At 35.2% G+C, this 17,903-nt stretch overlaps 3 protein-coding genes and 1 non-coding gene across 4 annotated transcripts; all 4 read right to left on the bottom strand.

The window, feature by feature from the left end:
- Positions 1 to 864: 864 nt before the first annotated feature.
- On the bottom strand, positions 865 to 935 carry TRNAG-GCC (transfer RNA glycine (anticodon GCC)). The gene has a single exon. It is a non-coding gene; the product is annotated as a tRNA-Gly (tRNA).
- A 323-nt stretch (positions 936 to 1,258) lies between these two features.
- LOC139894135 (uncharacterized) lies at positions 1,259 to 5,655 on the bottom strand. The gene is made up of 5 exons (XM_071877341.1): positions 5,318 to 5,655; positions 2,501 to 2,551; positions 2,220 to 2,282; positions 1,893 to 1,961; positions 1,259 to 1,635 (listed from the first exon to the last, which is right to left on the bottom strand). Exons 1-5 carry the CDS (start codon positions 5,600 to 5,602, stop codon positions 1,513 to 1,515), a joined length of 591 nt encoding a protein of 196 aa, XP_071733442.1. The 5' UTR covers positions 5,603 to 5,655; the 3' UTR covers positions 1,259 to 1,512.
- A 5,427-nt stretch (positions 5,656 to 11,082) lies between these two features.
- Positions 11,083 to 12,579, bottom strand: LOC139890423 (uncharacterized mitochondrial protein AtMg00810-like). The gene is made up of 3 exons (XM_071873305.1): positions 12,569 to 12,579; positions 12,127 to 12,448; positions 11,083 to 12,075 (listed from the first exon to the last, which is right to left on the bottom strand). Exons 1-3 carry the CDS (start codon positions 12,577 to 12,579, stop codon positions 11,083 to 11,085), a joined length of 1,326 nt encoding a protein of 441 aa, XP_071729406.1.
- A 777-nt stretch (positions 12,580 to 13,356) lies between these two features.
- On the bottom strand, positions 13,357 to 15,490 carry LOC139890422 (uncharacterized). Its single transcript, XM_071873302.1, has 2 exons — positions 13,682 to 15,490; positions 13,357 to 13,599 (listed from the first exon to the last, which is right to left on the bottom strand). Exons 1-2 carry the CDS (start codon positions 15,488 to 15,490, stop codon positions 13,357 to 13,359), a joined length of 2,052 nt encoding a protein of 683 aa, XP_071729403.1.
- Positions 15,491 to 17,903: the final 2,413 nt, after the last annotated feature.

Genomic DNA, 17,903 nt, shown 5'->3' with positions numbered 1-17,903 from the left:
TCTCGAAGTTGCATATCAATGACCGAATAGAATACATCTACTTTATAGTGGTGTAATGAACTAACGTGTGAACCTCTACGATGACTTATGCCATCATAAATTGGGTCATGCAAAAAATTGTAGAGGTCATTTGCAATTCGAATTTACAAAGTTTCCATTTGTGAGGGTATTAATGCAAAAACAAAAAAGATAATAAAACTTTCGTTAACACTTATGGTCCCATTGAGAAAAAGTGTTTTGATATTTCGTGCTCGGGGGTTTGATTACTTGAGGTTTTACCTTCTATAGAGAGCCAATGTGCTCATTCATAGTAGGGTTTTCTCGCTTACAAAAAAAAAGAATGAATTATATAAGGAGTTTGAATGTATTATATAAAAATATAATAGGTATGTTTTGTAAGTTATGTACATTGATTTATGTTTTTAGTTATTTTAGAAACCAAAAATTAATGGAACTTTCTCGGTTAGGTGTTCTTGGAATTTATGGTGTTGGCTGATGAATTGGTTTTGTGAAAGCTAGGTTTAAGCTCGAGAGCTTTTGCTTTGGTGCTCGATGGTGGTTCATGGTTGCAACTTCATGTTTGTATATTGTGATAGTTGGTTTTGTTGCTTTGTATAGTACGTTTGATTCATGTACGTAGACGGTTTGAATGGTGAGTCAATGTTTGTTTGTTTTGTTGAAAGGAGGTCTTGTACAACAAATCCGCAATTTGTATCCCAACTTATCATTTGATTTATTTATATAAATTTATGTATTTCCGGAAAAGAGAAAAAAAATGAAACTTTTCTACAAGTTTTTTTTTTTTTTTTATTCAAGATGTAAAAGTCCCTACGTAAATGACAAAGCTATATTTAAAAAAAAGTTTGCACCAGCCGGGAATCGAACCCGGGTCTGTACCGTGGCAGGGTACTATTCTACCACTAGACCACTGGTGCTTGGTGTGTTTAACTGCATTGTCTATCTAAATATAACGTACCTGTTTTAGGTTGAAGATAAACACACAATCAGAACACATTCACAAATTAAATAAAAAATGATAATACAGGTTACTAATAAGGCTGCCCCCTGTTCCAAATAATAATTTAAGTGTAAACAAATCGGGTTTTTTCAATATGATTTGTCAAATACGGTAGCAAATAAATAAGTAATGACAGCATTGGCGTAAATGGAAACAAAAAGGTAGAAAAGTGTTGTCATTAGTGGTTATAAGCAACATGTAAACACCTCCTGTTAAACATAACAAGTAACATTTGCTTGGAATATAAGATCGTGAAAGTTTATACATACTACATAAGTAAAGAATATATGACTGACTCTAAAATGGTTATAAAGATTACTACACTATCATCGTCCTTTGTTATATCTTTAATCAAATAATAAAGGAACTTAAACATATGAATGCTATAAGTCTTTTCGCTACTTACACTTGGCCTTGCTACTTCATCAACGTTAGAACACATGTTTTTTCTATTGTTGACAATATACTCCGTGGTTATTCTATGCCTACTTTGATTAATAATCTTCACCAACTGCAACATTTAGATCAGGGAGCACAAAACCGTTATCCTTCTTTTCTTCCATACGCTTGTGTACCTCAGAAACCGTTGATCCATGTTGTTGTGATTGCAGATCGTTCTGAAAACACATAAACAAATTCTAATGATTTACAGTAGTAAATATATGTTTGAACCTATGAATCTATTTGTGAAATGAAATTTTTTGGTGTCCACCATAATCAGAGTTTTACTAAAGTTAACAATTGCAACTCAAATTTGAGAATGGGACTATTTGTGTTGAAGTTTATTTAACAACTGCATAATGAAACTCTGGTAAGCTTCACGTACACTTAAATAGTTATGTCATGTGTCTATTTAAAAAGGTGGTTGCTTTACCTTCATCTTCTTTAGGCTTTCATTCTCAAGTCTCTTGTTTTGACATGTAGCTTGTAGAGTTGCTATTTGCTGCATCAAAAAAGAAACTAGAAATCAGTATAAAACTGGTAAATACAAAATTCTCAATATGGATATGTATTACCAGAACACTTTTTTATAGGAATACAATTTTATTGATCTTGCCATCACAAATTAATAATTGAATATGTTCATAGTTATCCTCACATGCGTGAAATTGGGTATTGTTGTTGTTGTTTATATTCATAGCTTGTGGAAAGTGCAAACACAACAGACGCATAAACCATACGAGTAAAAAAGATTACGTACTCGTTTCAGTTGCTTTCTTTCCTTTAATAATGTCGTCTCGTCTTCTTTAAGTTCAGCCAATGTCTACAAGAAAAATAATATATAATATAAATAAAATAATAGTAAAAGAACTACAAGTATCTATGCACTATATAATATTTTATATGTAAGACCGTAAGAGTGTAAACCAAAGTCCCACATCGATCATGTTGCAAAACAAATGTATGCATATAAGTCTAAGGGGAACTCTCTCTGCTATCAATTGATTTTAGAAAAACGAGAGACTCTTGGACTTATATTACCTTCTTCTTTCTTGGCCTTTTTGTGGGAGGTGTTTCATTTTGTCCGATAACCTGAAAACATCGAAAAGCTGATGGTTATCATTGATTAAAACGGACATAGATGATTCATGGTAACATTTAGCACATTTTAGACGAACGATAGATAGCTACGAAACTAGCCAACGTGAAAATTTTAGAAACCATAACTTGCTTATTTCTCATCGAGGGACCACAACGATATATCTATCAATAGTTCAATACAATACGAATAAAGTCACAAAATAAAAATAAAATTTGTTACACTTTGATTTCGTCGATTACATAGAATATGATACGGATATGCTACAATATGCAAATGGTTGTCTCATTTGAAATGCTATATATATTTTGGTCTTGTACACCTAGAAACCAACGTCTAACTTATTATCAAAGTCAAAGAATCCATCCCACTCCAACAAATGAGTCTATCTTAATAATAAAAAAATAAATAAATATATTGGAATTACGCAACAAATATATATATGTGGATATTAGTAGATATCATTCGTTTATCCAATCTTTAGGAGATAAAGAATACTGAAACTCAAAGTTGTCTTACTCCTAAGTTTAGAAACTAGAATCTTTTGAAGACAAATAACAAACTACAAATTATACAACCTAATTAAAGGGCTTATAAATGAATATATAGATATAGATAGATATATATATACGATGAAAATATAGAAAAAGTAATAGAATTGTTTACACTCTCCGTTGCAGCAAAAGTATTTACCATTCTATTGTTCACTTGTAAAAAACCAAAATAACTACTATGTACGTATTAAATATTATCAGATCCCCCCTGATTAACCTATATTTTACTTTCAACTATTTATTTTAGGATATAAGAAGAGTATCATTAATTTATATATACACATTTGACATTTTCTTGACACAAATTAAAAGGAGAAGAAAAATGTAGAGACTTTAATTTGGTAAAAGTCACTAAATTGTCAATTTCAAAGCATTACATGTGTATCAATTATGAGTCACACTAGGACATTTTCAATGGAATAATATTCTTTGTTCTAAGAAAGAAAAATTTGGTCATGCATGAACCATTTATATGACCAGAAATTCTATCGGCCACCGTACTAATTAAATCTTTGGATCCGTTTAATTCAATTAATTATGCTTTTTCGCCAAAGAAAAACCTTATTAATTACTAGTAAATTAATGATTTTACCAGCCATGATCTTAGTGCCGTTTTATATACAGTTACTTATACTTATTAATTTTATGGTGACGATTACATAAATTTAAAACTGTTTAAAATGCGTTAAACTCGGCTTAGAACTCAATAAATAAATAAAAACACAATCCTAACCCTTAAAATACAACATCCTAAATATACTTTTGACTTTGTCAACCTTGATAGTTTTCAATTAAATATTTACTAAAATTTAAATATAAACTCAAATCACATGGAATTCTTTTTGACTGAATAATAAAAAGGACTAGCAGATACGGTTGCACACCATTCCCAACACCGCGACACACTGGATTACAACTCTTTATCCTACACATTCACATAAAACACACCCAATAAAGTGCACAACTACTTGTACCAAACACAAACACACACGAAGACCCCTCAACTTGCCACGAAAACACGCCAACAAAGAACTTGCATTTGCATATACTCAACTTAAATGACCAAAATACCCTCACCCTATTTTATTTTACTACTCTAATTATTATCCACTTAAAACTCCTTTGTTGTATCATCACCAAAATAATAGATAAAATATAGTACTAATACTAATTATAATAATAATGATTCTTTAACTAACTAAAAAGTGAAGTGTATAATCAACTAAAATTAAGATTAAAATTATAAAAATGAAATGGTGTACTTTAGGAAAGTGGTATAAGGCCATATATCATTTTCAACCAAATGTAGATGTGTATTGACTTTGACAAATAGTGGACACGAGTCATGAGTTTATGAACTACCAATCACTTTTGAATTGACCAAAATGTCCTTTGACAAAGAAGGGTATATTTAGTAAAAAGAAAGTAAATATAAAAACGTGGAAAGTGGTTTGGTTTTCTGACTCAATGTGTCGAATGGAAGTCATCACCTTCAATTATTTTAATATTAATTATTAATCAATTAACTACTCATGGGTCTATAAATATTGTAAAAAAAAAGTAATCCATAAAGTATCTCATAGGGGTAATTCGGTCAATATCGACGAAATACACGTTAGTGAGATCCAGTTTCATATCAAGACTTATTTCACATATACTGTATTACCACCACACCAAAACCAATAAAATTACGGAGTACATGAAGAAGTATCACCCAGATTAAATACTGCAATGATAATTTAATTAAGTAAGGTAGGTTAGCAAATTACTCCATTTTAGCTGTTTCTATTATTAAAGCAAGTTTAACTTGCAATATTTAGAAAAAATAATTTACTAAACATACTCATACAAGTAAAGCAAAAATTTGATAATTTCTTCGTTTAAAATTGTCTTGTATTATAGAAATTATGGTAGTTCTTATAATAACAATAACACATGAAGGAATATAGAAATACAAACATATAGGTAAACTATCATTTGGTAAGTGACATAATAATTTCTTAATAATAACATAAAATCAAAATAGATTTTTTATATCTTTAAAAAAAATTAACCTTCCTGTATTAGTTTTGGGACAAGGGTAAAAATGATAATTTCAAGAAACAGAAAAACCGGTTTGATAAATCCTAAAGGGTAATACGGTCATAATTAAAAAAAGACCACACGCCACCCTTACAACACCAACTGACTAACAAAACAACAAACCTTAGATCTCGAGATAACGGCGCCGTCAAGAATTAACCGGGAAGACTCTTCACCGCTAACGGAAGTTGAATAAGATAACGGAGTGGTGGGACTAGCTGTAGGTGTTGGTTGCTTTTTGGACGTGGAAGTTGATGGTGGGACAGGTTTTGAACGGCGTTGACGGATTGACCAACGTTTGAGGTGTGACGGCGGTGGGTTAGATTGACGGAGTTGGAAAAGAATGTTTGCGACTAAAGCGGTGTCGTTTATAGCGGATTTGATCCATGGATCGTTTTCAGTAGACATTTTGGTAGATGGTGTATGGTGGTGGCAGAGAGAAAGTAGGGGAGATAATAGTTGTGGGGGTTATCAGGGAAGGTGGGTTTTATGTGTATTTATTGTATAATTTATTATTTATATTTATATTTATATTTATATTTATATTTATATTATTGGTTATTATTTGAATTTTTTTTTATTTTATTTTTTGCATGAATACCATTTTTACTATCATGTGTATGAGTGTTTATGATGGAGTGACACACATTAATGAATTGATGGAGTGACACACATTATTAATTATTTATTTATGAGTAATGAAATAATTCTCTGCTGGAGTTATATCAATCACAAGGAAAAATTATCAACAATGTTGCATTAGTAAAATGTTGGTGTGGCTTGTGTTTCAATTTTTGCTATGTCATTTTAATTGGGGCTTTTAGCCTTTCGTATTGTATTGTATTTGTTTAGCTTATTTTTTATGAAGTTTCTTAATATAATTTTTTTTCGCCGTAAAGCAAGAAAATATTATTATTAATAATTGATTGTGTAGTTACATGGACCTATATGATCTATACATTGTATAATCGAAGTACATAGGAGGATACTATTATTTAAGAAGATAGCCGAATAGCTCTATTCATTTGAAATGAGGGGGAATCAAACTTGAAAATTCAAGCCGGGGGAAAGAGGATAACAGTGACGATCAAGCGACAACAAAGTTACCCAACATACGCCCTATTTAATCGGCCCTCATAAGAAATAAATGGGAACTATTGGGCATCCTATAACTAGTTTTGAAAACTTAACCAACACCCACACGATGATGAGGATTCGCAACATAAGATGATGGATTGATTAACCATTGGTGCCATCCGATTTGCTTATTTTTTCTTGAACGTTTGGAAATCCAACTATAACTTTGGGATCGAATTTCGTATAGTATTGTTGCGGGATTCCGTTCTTTTTTTTTAGAAGACTTTTAGATTTCTATGTTTCCAAAGGGTGTAGCACACGGTCCATTTGGTTTTTTTCCACAAAGATGTGTCAATGTTGTTACAAATAAAAGATTGTTGGTTGATTATGGCATCTTCAATATTAGAAATCATGCAGTTAGGTTGGTTCCACAAATTAAGTGTAAGTGACCAAATTTGTGATGCTTTTGGACAAAGTACCATGGCGTGATCGGATGTTTCTGTGTCCGTGTTGCAAAGTGCACAAAGAATGGTGTCAAGATCGATGCCCATTTTGTCTAATTCAACTCTTACCGGTATTTTATTTTGGACAACTCTCCAAGCGAATATGTTAACCTTTTGTGGGATGTATTTGTTCCGTGTGACCGAAATATTTGATGCTTGATTATCGAGTTTTAGACTGTTGATTATATGAGCTAAAGATTTAGTAGTGTAAATTCCGAATAGATCGTGAATATATTTTCAAGCATCGGGTTTCTCGGTCAATTTGATGGAAGCTACAATATTGTTGATTTTAATAAGTTCGTTTAGGGCCCTTTCGCTAGGAGGTCTAATCCAAGACCAAATGCCGCAAGTTGATGAGCCGTTATGTGAGATTCGATCCGTGACATATGCATCTTTATTAGAATCAAGCATGTATAGTCAATGAAATAAAGTGCAAAAACGCTCAGAGCCACACCAAATGTCATTCCAAAATTTTATAGATTCACCATTTTCAAGTTGTTTGGATATGGATGTAGAAAACGAAGCTCCTGTATCTTCCGCAATTATACCTGCTTTTATAATCTCTTTCCAAACTGTTCGTCCTGTGATGTTCCTGCAAGAAATGTTAGTATCTAGCTCGGCCCCCGTCCCATAAATACTTGTGATAATTTTAACCCATAGAGTATTTTTTTCATTTTTGAAACTCCACCATTTGCATAGTAGTGATATATTTTTACTAAAAAGAGAGCCCGTGTTTAACCACCTTTGTCGTTAGGAAGAAGTATTTGATCCCATTTAATCCAATTTATTATATATTCCGTTATGGACCCGCCCAAAAAATTGTGTCTTTTAGATTCGAGTGACTTAAGGACGGTGGATGGTGCGTGAAATCGGGAAAAGTAGTAGAGAAGAATACTACTTAGGATAGATTTAATGAGTGTTAAACGACTGCCAAAGAAAATGGATTTAGCTTTCCAATCGGAGACATTACATCCCTGGCGGAAAGGTGAGATTGGGTCTCCCTGGCGGAAACCTCTTTCAGGATTAAATTCCTTTGTGGGAGAGCCATTGATGAGGACGGATATAGTTGACGACGAGAGGCATGCTCGAATGAAACTAATCCATTTGGATCCAAAACCCATGTGATGCACGGTGTCAAATAAAAAGTCTCATTCAATACAATCAAATGCCTTTTCGAAGTTGACTTTAAATACGAGTCCTTTGCGTTTTTTACGTTTGAGTTCATCAATTATTTCGTGGGCAATAAGCACGCTATAAAGAATGTTCATTCCTTTAAGGAATGCGGTTTGTTCACAACCAATGACTTTATGGATTACTTTTGCGAGCCGGTTTGATAGAATTTTGGTTAGGATCTTATAATAACTACCAATGAGACAGATTGGTCGATATTCGTTCAGTCTAATTGGGTTAGACTTTTAGGAATTAGAGTGAAAGAGGAGGCATTACATCCTTTAGATATTTCGGAGTTGGTCCAAAACCAATCAAGTGCGTTTATGAGTTCAGTTATGATTAGATCTCAATATTTTTTGAAGAATTTCATGTTGAAGTCATCGAGACCCGGTGCTTTTAAATTTTCACAGTCGTTAAGAGCATTTCATATTTCTTTTTCATTAAAATTTGATTCAAGGATGAGGTTGTCTTGAGGTGAGATATATTCAATGTGAGATGCATTATCAAATGGACAACGGTTTTCAAGGTTGTTGGCTTTAAAAATTGATTTAAAGTATAGGAGCGTTTCTTGTTTTATTATGTTTGGATCTTCAGTCCATGTGCCATTAATTGAGATACCGTGAATATTATTTTTATTCGCCCGTCTTTTAATAAAGTTGTGGAAGTATTTAGAGTTTTCATCGCCTTTGATAGCCCAATTAGACAATTATATTTTTAATTTATTTTATGTTTATTTAATTATTTTTCTAAAGAATAAAATTATAATAAATATAAATAAAACATTAATAATAAAAATAACATTACAAAATGGGATTACATAAATTAGTCATAAAATACGATTACATAACTTAAAACTACGGGTAAATAGATATAAACCAGTTCTTAAATTAAGGAATTTTTCTAATCGTGTCATCACTCATCACTCATGTATCCGTCCTCACTACTCTCGCAAGGAAGGTCGGGAAATATATTCTTAGAATATAACTCGTTCCGAGCGTATTATTGATTTTCCAAGTATTTTAGATCATATATCATTGTGCTTAAGAAACACGAATTCCTTCGAGTCTCCATCCCAATATGTAAATTCGGATGTCTCGTAATCAATGTTTGGTCTTAAATAATTGAATAAACGCTATAAGTTAAAGCTTGTAACAAAAATATTTTCAACGTGAATTTCGAACCATTCCTTCATATATTTAGTAAAAAATCCACCTTTATGAACGTCGAAAGTAACGATGCAACTAGCTATGGAGAAATTTAAGTGAGAGTATATAAAATGTGTTTTAGGGATGGTGGATGTGTATAAAAATTATGAAATGATCATGCATTTATATAGTGAGAAAAATTGTTTAAAAGAAAAAAAAATACAAACAGTTGAAAATTTAAAAATTAAATGGTCAAAATGTGTGAATTCATAATAGATATCTTGACAGTGAGAAATCGACACCAGCCAAAGACGCTGACACAGTGTCGCTTTCTCACCCGTCACCAACGTCGATTAATGAACTTAGCAAAACTGATGGACATTACCACGTACTCTTATACCATTACATTAAAGCGCTCGACCTTTGAAATTACCAAGTAAAAATTTTTGAAATAAATAAAAATGACAAAAAAAAGTTCCAATACAAAGATAACAAACAAAAATTTAATTTCACACAGATACCTTGAATAGACAATATACATTCAGAATAAATACTCCGTAGATGTTTATTCAGGAGTATTATTTATTACTTTCTCCGTCCCTAATTTATTATTTAGTATTTCATTTTGAAATGTCTTAAATTAATTGTCCATGACCATAGATAGAAAAAAAATAAGAAAATTAAGTTCTATCATGTTCTTAATATATGTGGATAAGATAAATGAGAGAAAAAATAAGGGTAAAACTGAAATGTAACAAAAAAGACAGTATTTTTATTATATTTTTTAAACTGTGTTTTTTGTTGTAAAACAATTAAATTTGACAGATGAAGTATTATACTCCATAATAAATAATAAGGAGTAATTAATAATATAAGTAAAGTTGAACAAACATAACCCTTTCATTTACTCTACTTTCTTTTAAAAAAATTATCATCAATTTTTTGTGAAAATTAAAGTAGGTTGTTGAATTTTCTTGATATCACTAAGTCAACTCTTTATTTACGTAAAAGTTGACATGTATCAAAGTACTTAATTTTTTTTGTTTTTTGTTTTTTTAGATAAAGTGGATGTAAATAAGAGTAACCACCGATTCCATTAATTTTTTTAGGACATTATTACTCCCGTCGTCCTTGAACTTGTACCCAAATCACATGCATCGTCCTTGGAACTTTTTTTGAACTCACGTCGTCACTAAACTATCTGGAAATCACTCCCGTCATCCTTCTGTGTACTTGCCATTCAAAAGTCCCGTTAACCTACATCATGTGCTTAGCACGTGGGGGTATTTCTGTCTTTTTTTCACCACCTAACCCCTTAAATACCCCACCCACACCATATCGTCCCCATTCTCTCTCCCAGTAGCGTGTTCATCTTCATCATCATATGCTTCACAATTTTCAAATTCATGATTTATGAATCTTAACACAAATCAATTACAGAATCCTGATCCTTATCCAATTCATAAACCTTGCAAATCATCAGAGAGTATAAACAATAATTAGATTCATCGCTAATTGATTCGAGTTCATCTCCGTTTGAATATTCAAGTCGTTTTTGTGACAACCCGGAAATTTCTGACCAAATTTAAACTTTATCTTTATATTATTCCGACACGATAAGCAAAGTTTGTTAAGTTGAATCTCAAGAAGTGTAAACTGTATTCATACATTCATTTAACCTTGACCAAACCCTGACGATTCACGAACCATTATAATTGGATTGGAAAATATACGTATATATATATATATATATATATATATATATATATATATATATATATATATATATATATATTTTACAAAAATATAATATTAACTTAGTCAAAAAACTGTTAACTAATATAATTGGAACGTAATTGTGATTTTTATTGATCATCAAGCATTTACAACACAAGCATATATATAGACCAAAATACACATAACCCTAACGGGCTTGCCCTTATAACATTGGGCTTACACAAATGATAATAAAGATGGACTATAGAAATATCGGCTAACAGCCCCCCGCAGTTGGAGCGGGAGCGGATCGGACGCTCAAACTGGATCGGAACTCATCAAACAAAATAGACAGAAGCCCTTTGGTGAAGATGTCGGCATACTGATAACGAGAAGGAACATGAAGAACACGCACATGACCCTTAGTCACGAGGTCACGCACAAAATGTATATCAATCTCAATGTGCTTCGTTCGCTGATGCTGAACCGGGTTCCCTGACATGTAGACAGCACTGACATTGTCACAATACACAAGAGTAGCAGAGAATAACGAACAATGAAGTTCGCGGAGAAGGTTGCGTAGCCAACATGTTTCTGCGACGGCATTAGCGACCCCACGATACTCAGCTTCTGCGCTGGAGCGAGACGGTGTCATCTGGCGCTTAGAGGACCAGGAAAGAAGATTGCTACCCAAGAAAACACAATACCCAGAAGTGGACCGACGGGTGCTAGGGCAGCCAGCCCAGTCTGCATCTGAGTAAGCAGTAAGAGATGTAGGAGACGAAGCATAAAGCTGAAGACCGTGATCCAAAGTGCCCTGAAGATAACGTAAAATCCGCTTAAGAGCGGACATATGCTGTTCACGAGGATCATGCATGAAGAGACATATCTGTTGAACTGCATAACAAATGTCTGGTCGAGTAAAGGTGAGGTACTGTATAGCCCCAGCAAGACTCCTATAAAATGTAGGATCAGGAACCGAAGGTCCTGCGGTGCCCAGTTTGGAACTAGTCTCAACTGGCGTACGGCATGGATGACAACCTGTTAAACCAGCACGCTCAATAATCTCAGACGCATATTTCTTCTGAGAGAGGAACATCCCCGAAGAATTACGTGTAACCGAAACACCCAAAAAGTAGTTAAGAGGACCCAGGTCAGTCATAGAGAACTCACGGTGTAGTGAAGCAATAACCTGCTGTAAAAAGGCCGCAGATGAAGCGGTCAAGATAAAATCATCAACATAAAGTAGGAGATAGGCGGTGTCAGATCCCTGTCGATATATAAATAACGAGGTGTCACATTGGCTTTGCTAAAAACCAACACTCTGAGCATATCCAGCAAAACGCTGGTACCAAGCACGTGGTGCCTGCTTTAATCCATAAAGAGATTTCTGCAGGAGACAAACATGATCGGGTCGTGAGGCGTCACGAAAGCCCGGTGGCTGATGCATATATACAGTCTCAGTAAGATTACCGTGAAGAAAAGCATTCCTGACATCAAGCTGATGAACTGGCCAATGTCGAGAAACAGCTAAACTGAGGACCGTCCGAATGGTAGCCGGTTTAACAACCGGACTAAAAGTCTCGTCACAATCAATGCCAACCTGCTGACTATGACCGTTGGCTACAAGACGAGCCTTATACCTGCTGAGTGATCCGTCTGCATTAAACTTGTGCTTAAATAGCCACATGGAGCGAACTATGTTCGTGTCCGAAGGGCGAGGCACAAGTGTCCAAGTATTATTTTTAATTAAAGCATTATACTCTTCAGTCATAGCGTGTTGTCAATTAGAGTCACGGAAGGCTTGTGGGTAGGTAGTGGGGACGGGTGAAATGGTAGAGACATGGAGATTAAGTCATTGGACAGGTTTGTGAGTACCAACACGGTGACGTGTGATCATGGGGTGAGTGGAAGTCGTGTTCGTGGGTGGAGGTGGCGGGATTGGTGGTGCTGGAGAAGGAGGTGTAGGCGGTGGTGATTGTGGTGACGTAGGGGAACCGGTAGGGTTGGGTGACGGTGCTGGTGGTGTGTGTGGGGACGTAGGAGAACCGGGAGGGTTGGGTGACGGAGGTGGAGAGGTGGTGGACAGAATGCTCGGAAACGGATCGGGAGAGAGGATTGGGAGGAGGATTAAGGAAATCATAGTGATCGGTAGGGTTAGCGGTAGTGGAAGTAGGTATGTCGGATCCGTAAGGGAAAATATTCTCGTGAAAGGTGACATGGCGAGAGAGAATTATTTTGTGGGTTTGAAGATCGAGACAGCGATAGCCACGATGGTTAGATGGATAACCGAGGAAAATGCATGGAGTAGATCGGGGTGCAAGTTTATTTGTGGTGTTAAGGTGTGGATAACAAAGGCAAGCGAATACACGGAGGGTGAAATAGGTGAAAGGTTGTTTGTATAGGCGAGTGTGCGGAATGTCGTATGAGATGGCAGAGGATGGTAAAAGGTTTAGTAGGTAAGCGGACATATGTAGTGCCTCGGCCCAATAGGTAGGTGGTAGTTTGGCTTGTACGAGAAGGGTGCGTATTAAGTTGTTAATCGTACGAATCATTCTTTCTGATTTTCCATTTTGTTGTGATGTTTGAGTGCATGAAAGGCGTAAATGGATTCCATTTGTGTTAAAAAGGTCACGAAATGCGGTGTTGTCAAACTCTCCCCCTTGATCACATTGAAAGGCTTTAATTTCGGTATTAAATTGTGTTTTAACATATGCACGAAATTGGATAAATACGTTAAACACTTCTGATTTGTGTCGTAACGGATATACCCATAAGTAATGCGAATAATGATCTAAGAACAAAACATAATACTTAAAACCACTTAAACTTAAAACTGGTGAGGTCCATAAATCCGAATGTATAATATCAAAAACCGAATCAACTGTAGAAGTAGAACTATGAAATGGAAGCCTCACGTGTTTTCCAAGTTGGCATGCATGACAAAAATCGGGAGGCTTCGTTTTATTACAAGCAATATAATTATTAGACATAAGATGACGAAAAGCTTCAACGCTAGGGTGACCGAGCCGTTGATGCCAAGTTGTGGAGGTGGTAAGTAAGGCTTGCTGTTGTGGTGAAGGCTGGCTAATGAATGGGTAGAGATCTCCGGTGCTGTCACATCGGAGTAGCTGGCGGTTGGTCAGGTAATCCTTCACAGAAAAACCAAATTCATCAAAACAAACGGAAACTTTATTATCTCGGGCAAAGCGGCATACAGAAATAAGGTTTTTAACTATGTTAGGAGTAATAAGTACATTGGTGAGGTATAAAGGCCGATGTACGTTAGGCAACACGCTATGGCCTGTGTTGGTGACAGGAATTGAATTACCATCACCAACAGCGACCGAGGGGTACATGCAATAATTAAAAATAGTATTTAAACAATTAATGCTAGAGGAAAGATGAGCGGAAGCACCTGTGTCTATGTGCCAACCGGCGTTTCCAAAGTCCTGAAAAGTATCCGTACTGAAAGCCTGCGGGATGGCAGTAGGCTGACCTGAGCTGATGATGGGCTGATGTGGTCCAGCAAAAAATTGGGCCTGAGAATGAAGCGGGCCTGTAGCAGCAGTTGGAACATAAACCTGGGCTGGATGAAGAGCAGGCCTAAACATGGACTGGTTAGCGTGAACAGGCCCAAAAGCCGCTGCTGTTGCTGGCGAAGTCATGGGTCCGGCCCAATTTGCCTGTGGACTGAAAGCAGGAACGGTCCTAAAACCTGGAGGAGCAATCTGTTGGGCCAAAGGAGTCTGAGGCCGGAATTGATATTGAGCAGTGGGCTGAGAAAAATTGGTCCGGCCCAAGTCCTGTTGCGAAATAAGCAGCTGCTGAGCTGCAATTATCTCAAATAGTTGGGCCTGTGAAGGGCCACTAGTCCGTGAGCTAAATTGACCTGTAGAAGCATTGTTGTTGGACCTGTTACCATGATGAAGGTAGCGGCAAGAAGCACCGAATCGACAATTGCCCCGGCTAAAATTACGACACGCTTGAGTGCTAGGCATCGGACGTGGTGGTGCGGCGGGTGGGGTGCTAGCGACCAAAGCGGTTGGGGCGGATGGAGTAGCGGTATCCGTGGGTTGATTAACGCGAGTAAGTTCCATTTGTTCAAGGGTGATCATAGATCTCACGGTTTCATAACTCGGGAAGGGGTTACTGTGTAAAATAATATGTTTTGCATGGGGAAAATGACCATTGAGACCATGGATCGTGTAGGTTACAAGTTCTTCATCTTGAATAGTGGATCCTAGGTTAGCGAGCATGGCAGAGATGGAGTCGATCTTCCGAAAATATTGTTCGGGTGTAAGAGCTCCTATATTTAGGGCATGAAGCTCGGCGGTGAGTTCCATGATTTTAGATCTCTTATTATCTTGAAATATGTTCTTCAAAAATTCCCAAGCGGCAGAGGCGGTTTTAGGTTGTGTATTTAGAAGCCGTTCAAGAAGGGGTTCGGATATCGTGAGGTAGATCCACCCGAGTACGGCCGCATTAGCTTTTTTTGTTTCTTCATCATCGTGTGTGGTAATAGCGGATGTAAGAAACGAGGCCACGTTGTAGGTGGAGCAATGGTTCTCAAATAAAGTGCTCCAATGGGTGTAGTTTAGTTTTGAGAGATCTAGTTTGATCGGAATAAGGTGAGTAACCGAGGTGACGGTGTATACTTTATCATATTTGCCGGTGGGTGCCATGGAAGATAGTTATTGTACGAGCAGGATGATGATCAAGCTGGACGACTTGTGACTGCTTCGTTTTTTTTTTTTTTGGATCAAAGCATCGATTTTGTTTTTTTTTTTTTTTTAGATGAGGCGATTAGGGTTAGGGAAAGAAAGACTGGCGTGATACCATGTTAACTAATATAATTGGAACGTAATTGTGATTTTTATTGATCATCAAGTATTTACAACACAAGCATATATATAGACCAAAATACACATAACCCTAACGGGCTTGCCCTTATAACATTGGGCTTACACAAATGATAATAAAGATGGACCATAGAAATATCGGCTAACAAAAACGTCCTGATTTAAAATAATATATTTTGATAAACAACGAGTCACTGATTTATAGAAGCAAATGACCACAACGCTCAATTTTCTAAGTTATATTTTTTATAAGGTAATTTATTGATGAGTAAGTCAAATTATTAATAAGGGTACACGTCGCGTAACGTAAAATGCTAGTTTTCTAAACGTAAGAAAGTGCGTTCGAAAAACCGAAAGTGGTACACGAGTCGAGTATCAACGTACGAGTCAACGGAGCTAAAATTACAAGTCAACTATGTACATGAATATAATATAATATATATATAATTAATATAAATTATATATATTATATATATATATAATAATATGTCGACAAACAAGAAAACAAAAAAATTGTGAGCTGGATTTTGGAGCCATGCGACCGCATGAGAAATATGCATAAAACCCATGCGATCGGATGGCAGTCAGAATTCAGAAACATTCTATAAATTGGCCAGTTTGCTCAACACACACACATATATTAATATCTATATTACTTCGTATTATATTTTATATTTATTATTTATATTTAATATTTATATTATTATTATTATTATTAAGATTAATATTATTATTAATCTTATAGTTAGGAGTATTATTATTAGTATTATTATACATAAAATACTACGACGAGGTCATGAGCGAATTATTTTCAAACAAGCCTTCCGAGCTGGATAGAGCTAGGAAAACTATGGGTTATAACTATGGAGGTTATGGATAATGTTCGTGAGTATTGTTCGCAAGTCAAACTAGTATCTATCATCTCCGTTGCGTCTACGTACTTTTCTGCAATATTGAATCACAATATTGATACGTAAGCATTTATATCTTATCTTTTATATATTAATTGTGTATCCATGTCTAGTGCTTGAGTAGATATATTTATGCATGCTTGTATCCTAAATTTCCTCGTTAAACAGTTTATGATGAATCACGAATTAAATACATATATTACTGATAAAAGGTATATGATATGCATGTTTTTGGAAAGCTGGCGAAAAATCAATAACTTTTCATTTAGAAATCGCTTAATTTAGATGAACGAATTAAAAGATATGGTCAACTGAATTATGGTTGACGTTAATTGGAATTGCTTTTGAATCCGCAATTGATACTTAAACAACTTATTTATAAGATTGATAAATTGGATTTTTGAATATTATTAGCCAAGTAAATGGATCCTTATATAAGCCACGTCTTGTTTTGTTGAACAATTGTCAAAATTGATTATTTTATCATATTTTAAAGCCTTATAAAAACTATAGTATTGAATCAGATTGACTTTTTGAAACGACTTTGGATAACTTTTGTATGTCGATCTCGAGCATTAGGATTGTGATACACTATGACCTGACCTAGCTTGATAGACATTTATTGACCAACATATGTTCTCTAGGTTGAGATCTACGGTTATTTGGTAATCCGAGTTTCGGTCACATTTTGGTGAACGACTTTATGTGCTGCTAAGGTGAGTTTATAGATACCTTTTTAAATGCTTTAAATATTTTGGGCTGAGAATACATGCAATTTATTTTAAACGCAATGGATACAAGTACATACTTAATTCTATACTGAGTTTGAACCGAAAATCCCTTAGCTTTGGTAACTAGTAACTGCCAGTTATAAGAACTGGTGGGCACGAGTAGTAGTATATGGATCCATAGGGCTTGATATCCCGTCCGAGCTAGAGCACTAGCCTTTTAAAGGATGTATGCTATTTGAGAAGCGTACACGTTGGTTTGCGTGTATTATTAAGATGATTATACAAAGGGTATAAATTATATATACGTTAAGTTTAGTTACCAGGGTGCTCAATTTCGTAGAATATTTTGATAAACGTTTCTGGATGAAACAACTGAAATCTTGTGATCCACCTTTATATACAGATTATGCGCAACATTAAAACTATGAACTCACCAACCTTTGTGTTGACACTTTTAAGCATGTTTATTCCCAGGTTCCTAGAAGTCTTCCGCTGTTTGCTTATATGATATACAAGATATGTGCATGGAGTCATACATGCTTTATTCGAGAAAACGTTGCATTCACAAATCATCACCATCTATCTTATTTTGAC

Source organism: Rutidosis leptorrhynchoides, chromosome 2 (genome assembly GCF_046630445.1).
Source record: "Rutidosis leptorrhynchoides isolate AG116_Rl617_1_P2 chromosome 2, CSIRO_AGI_Rlap_v1, whole genome shotgun sequence".
NCBI lineage: Eukaryota > Viridiplantae > Streptophyta > Magnoliopsida > Asterales > Asteraceae > Rutidosis > Rutidosis leptorrhynchoides.
The sequence above is the reverse complement of the archived record's forward strand: the minus strand, read 5'-3'. Positions and strand labels throughout refer to the sequence as shown.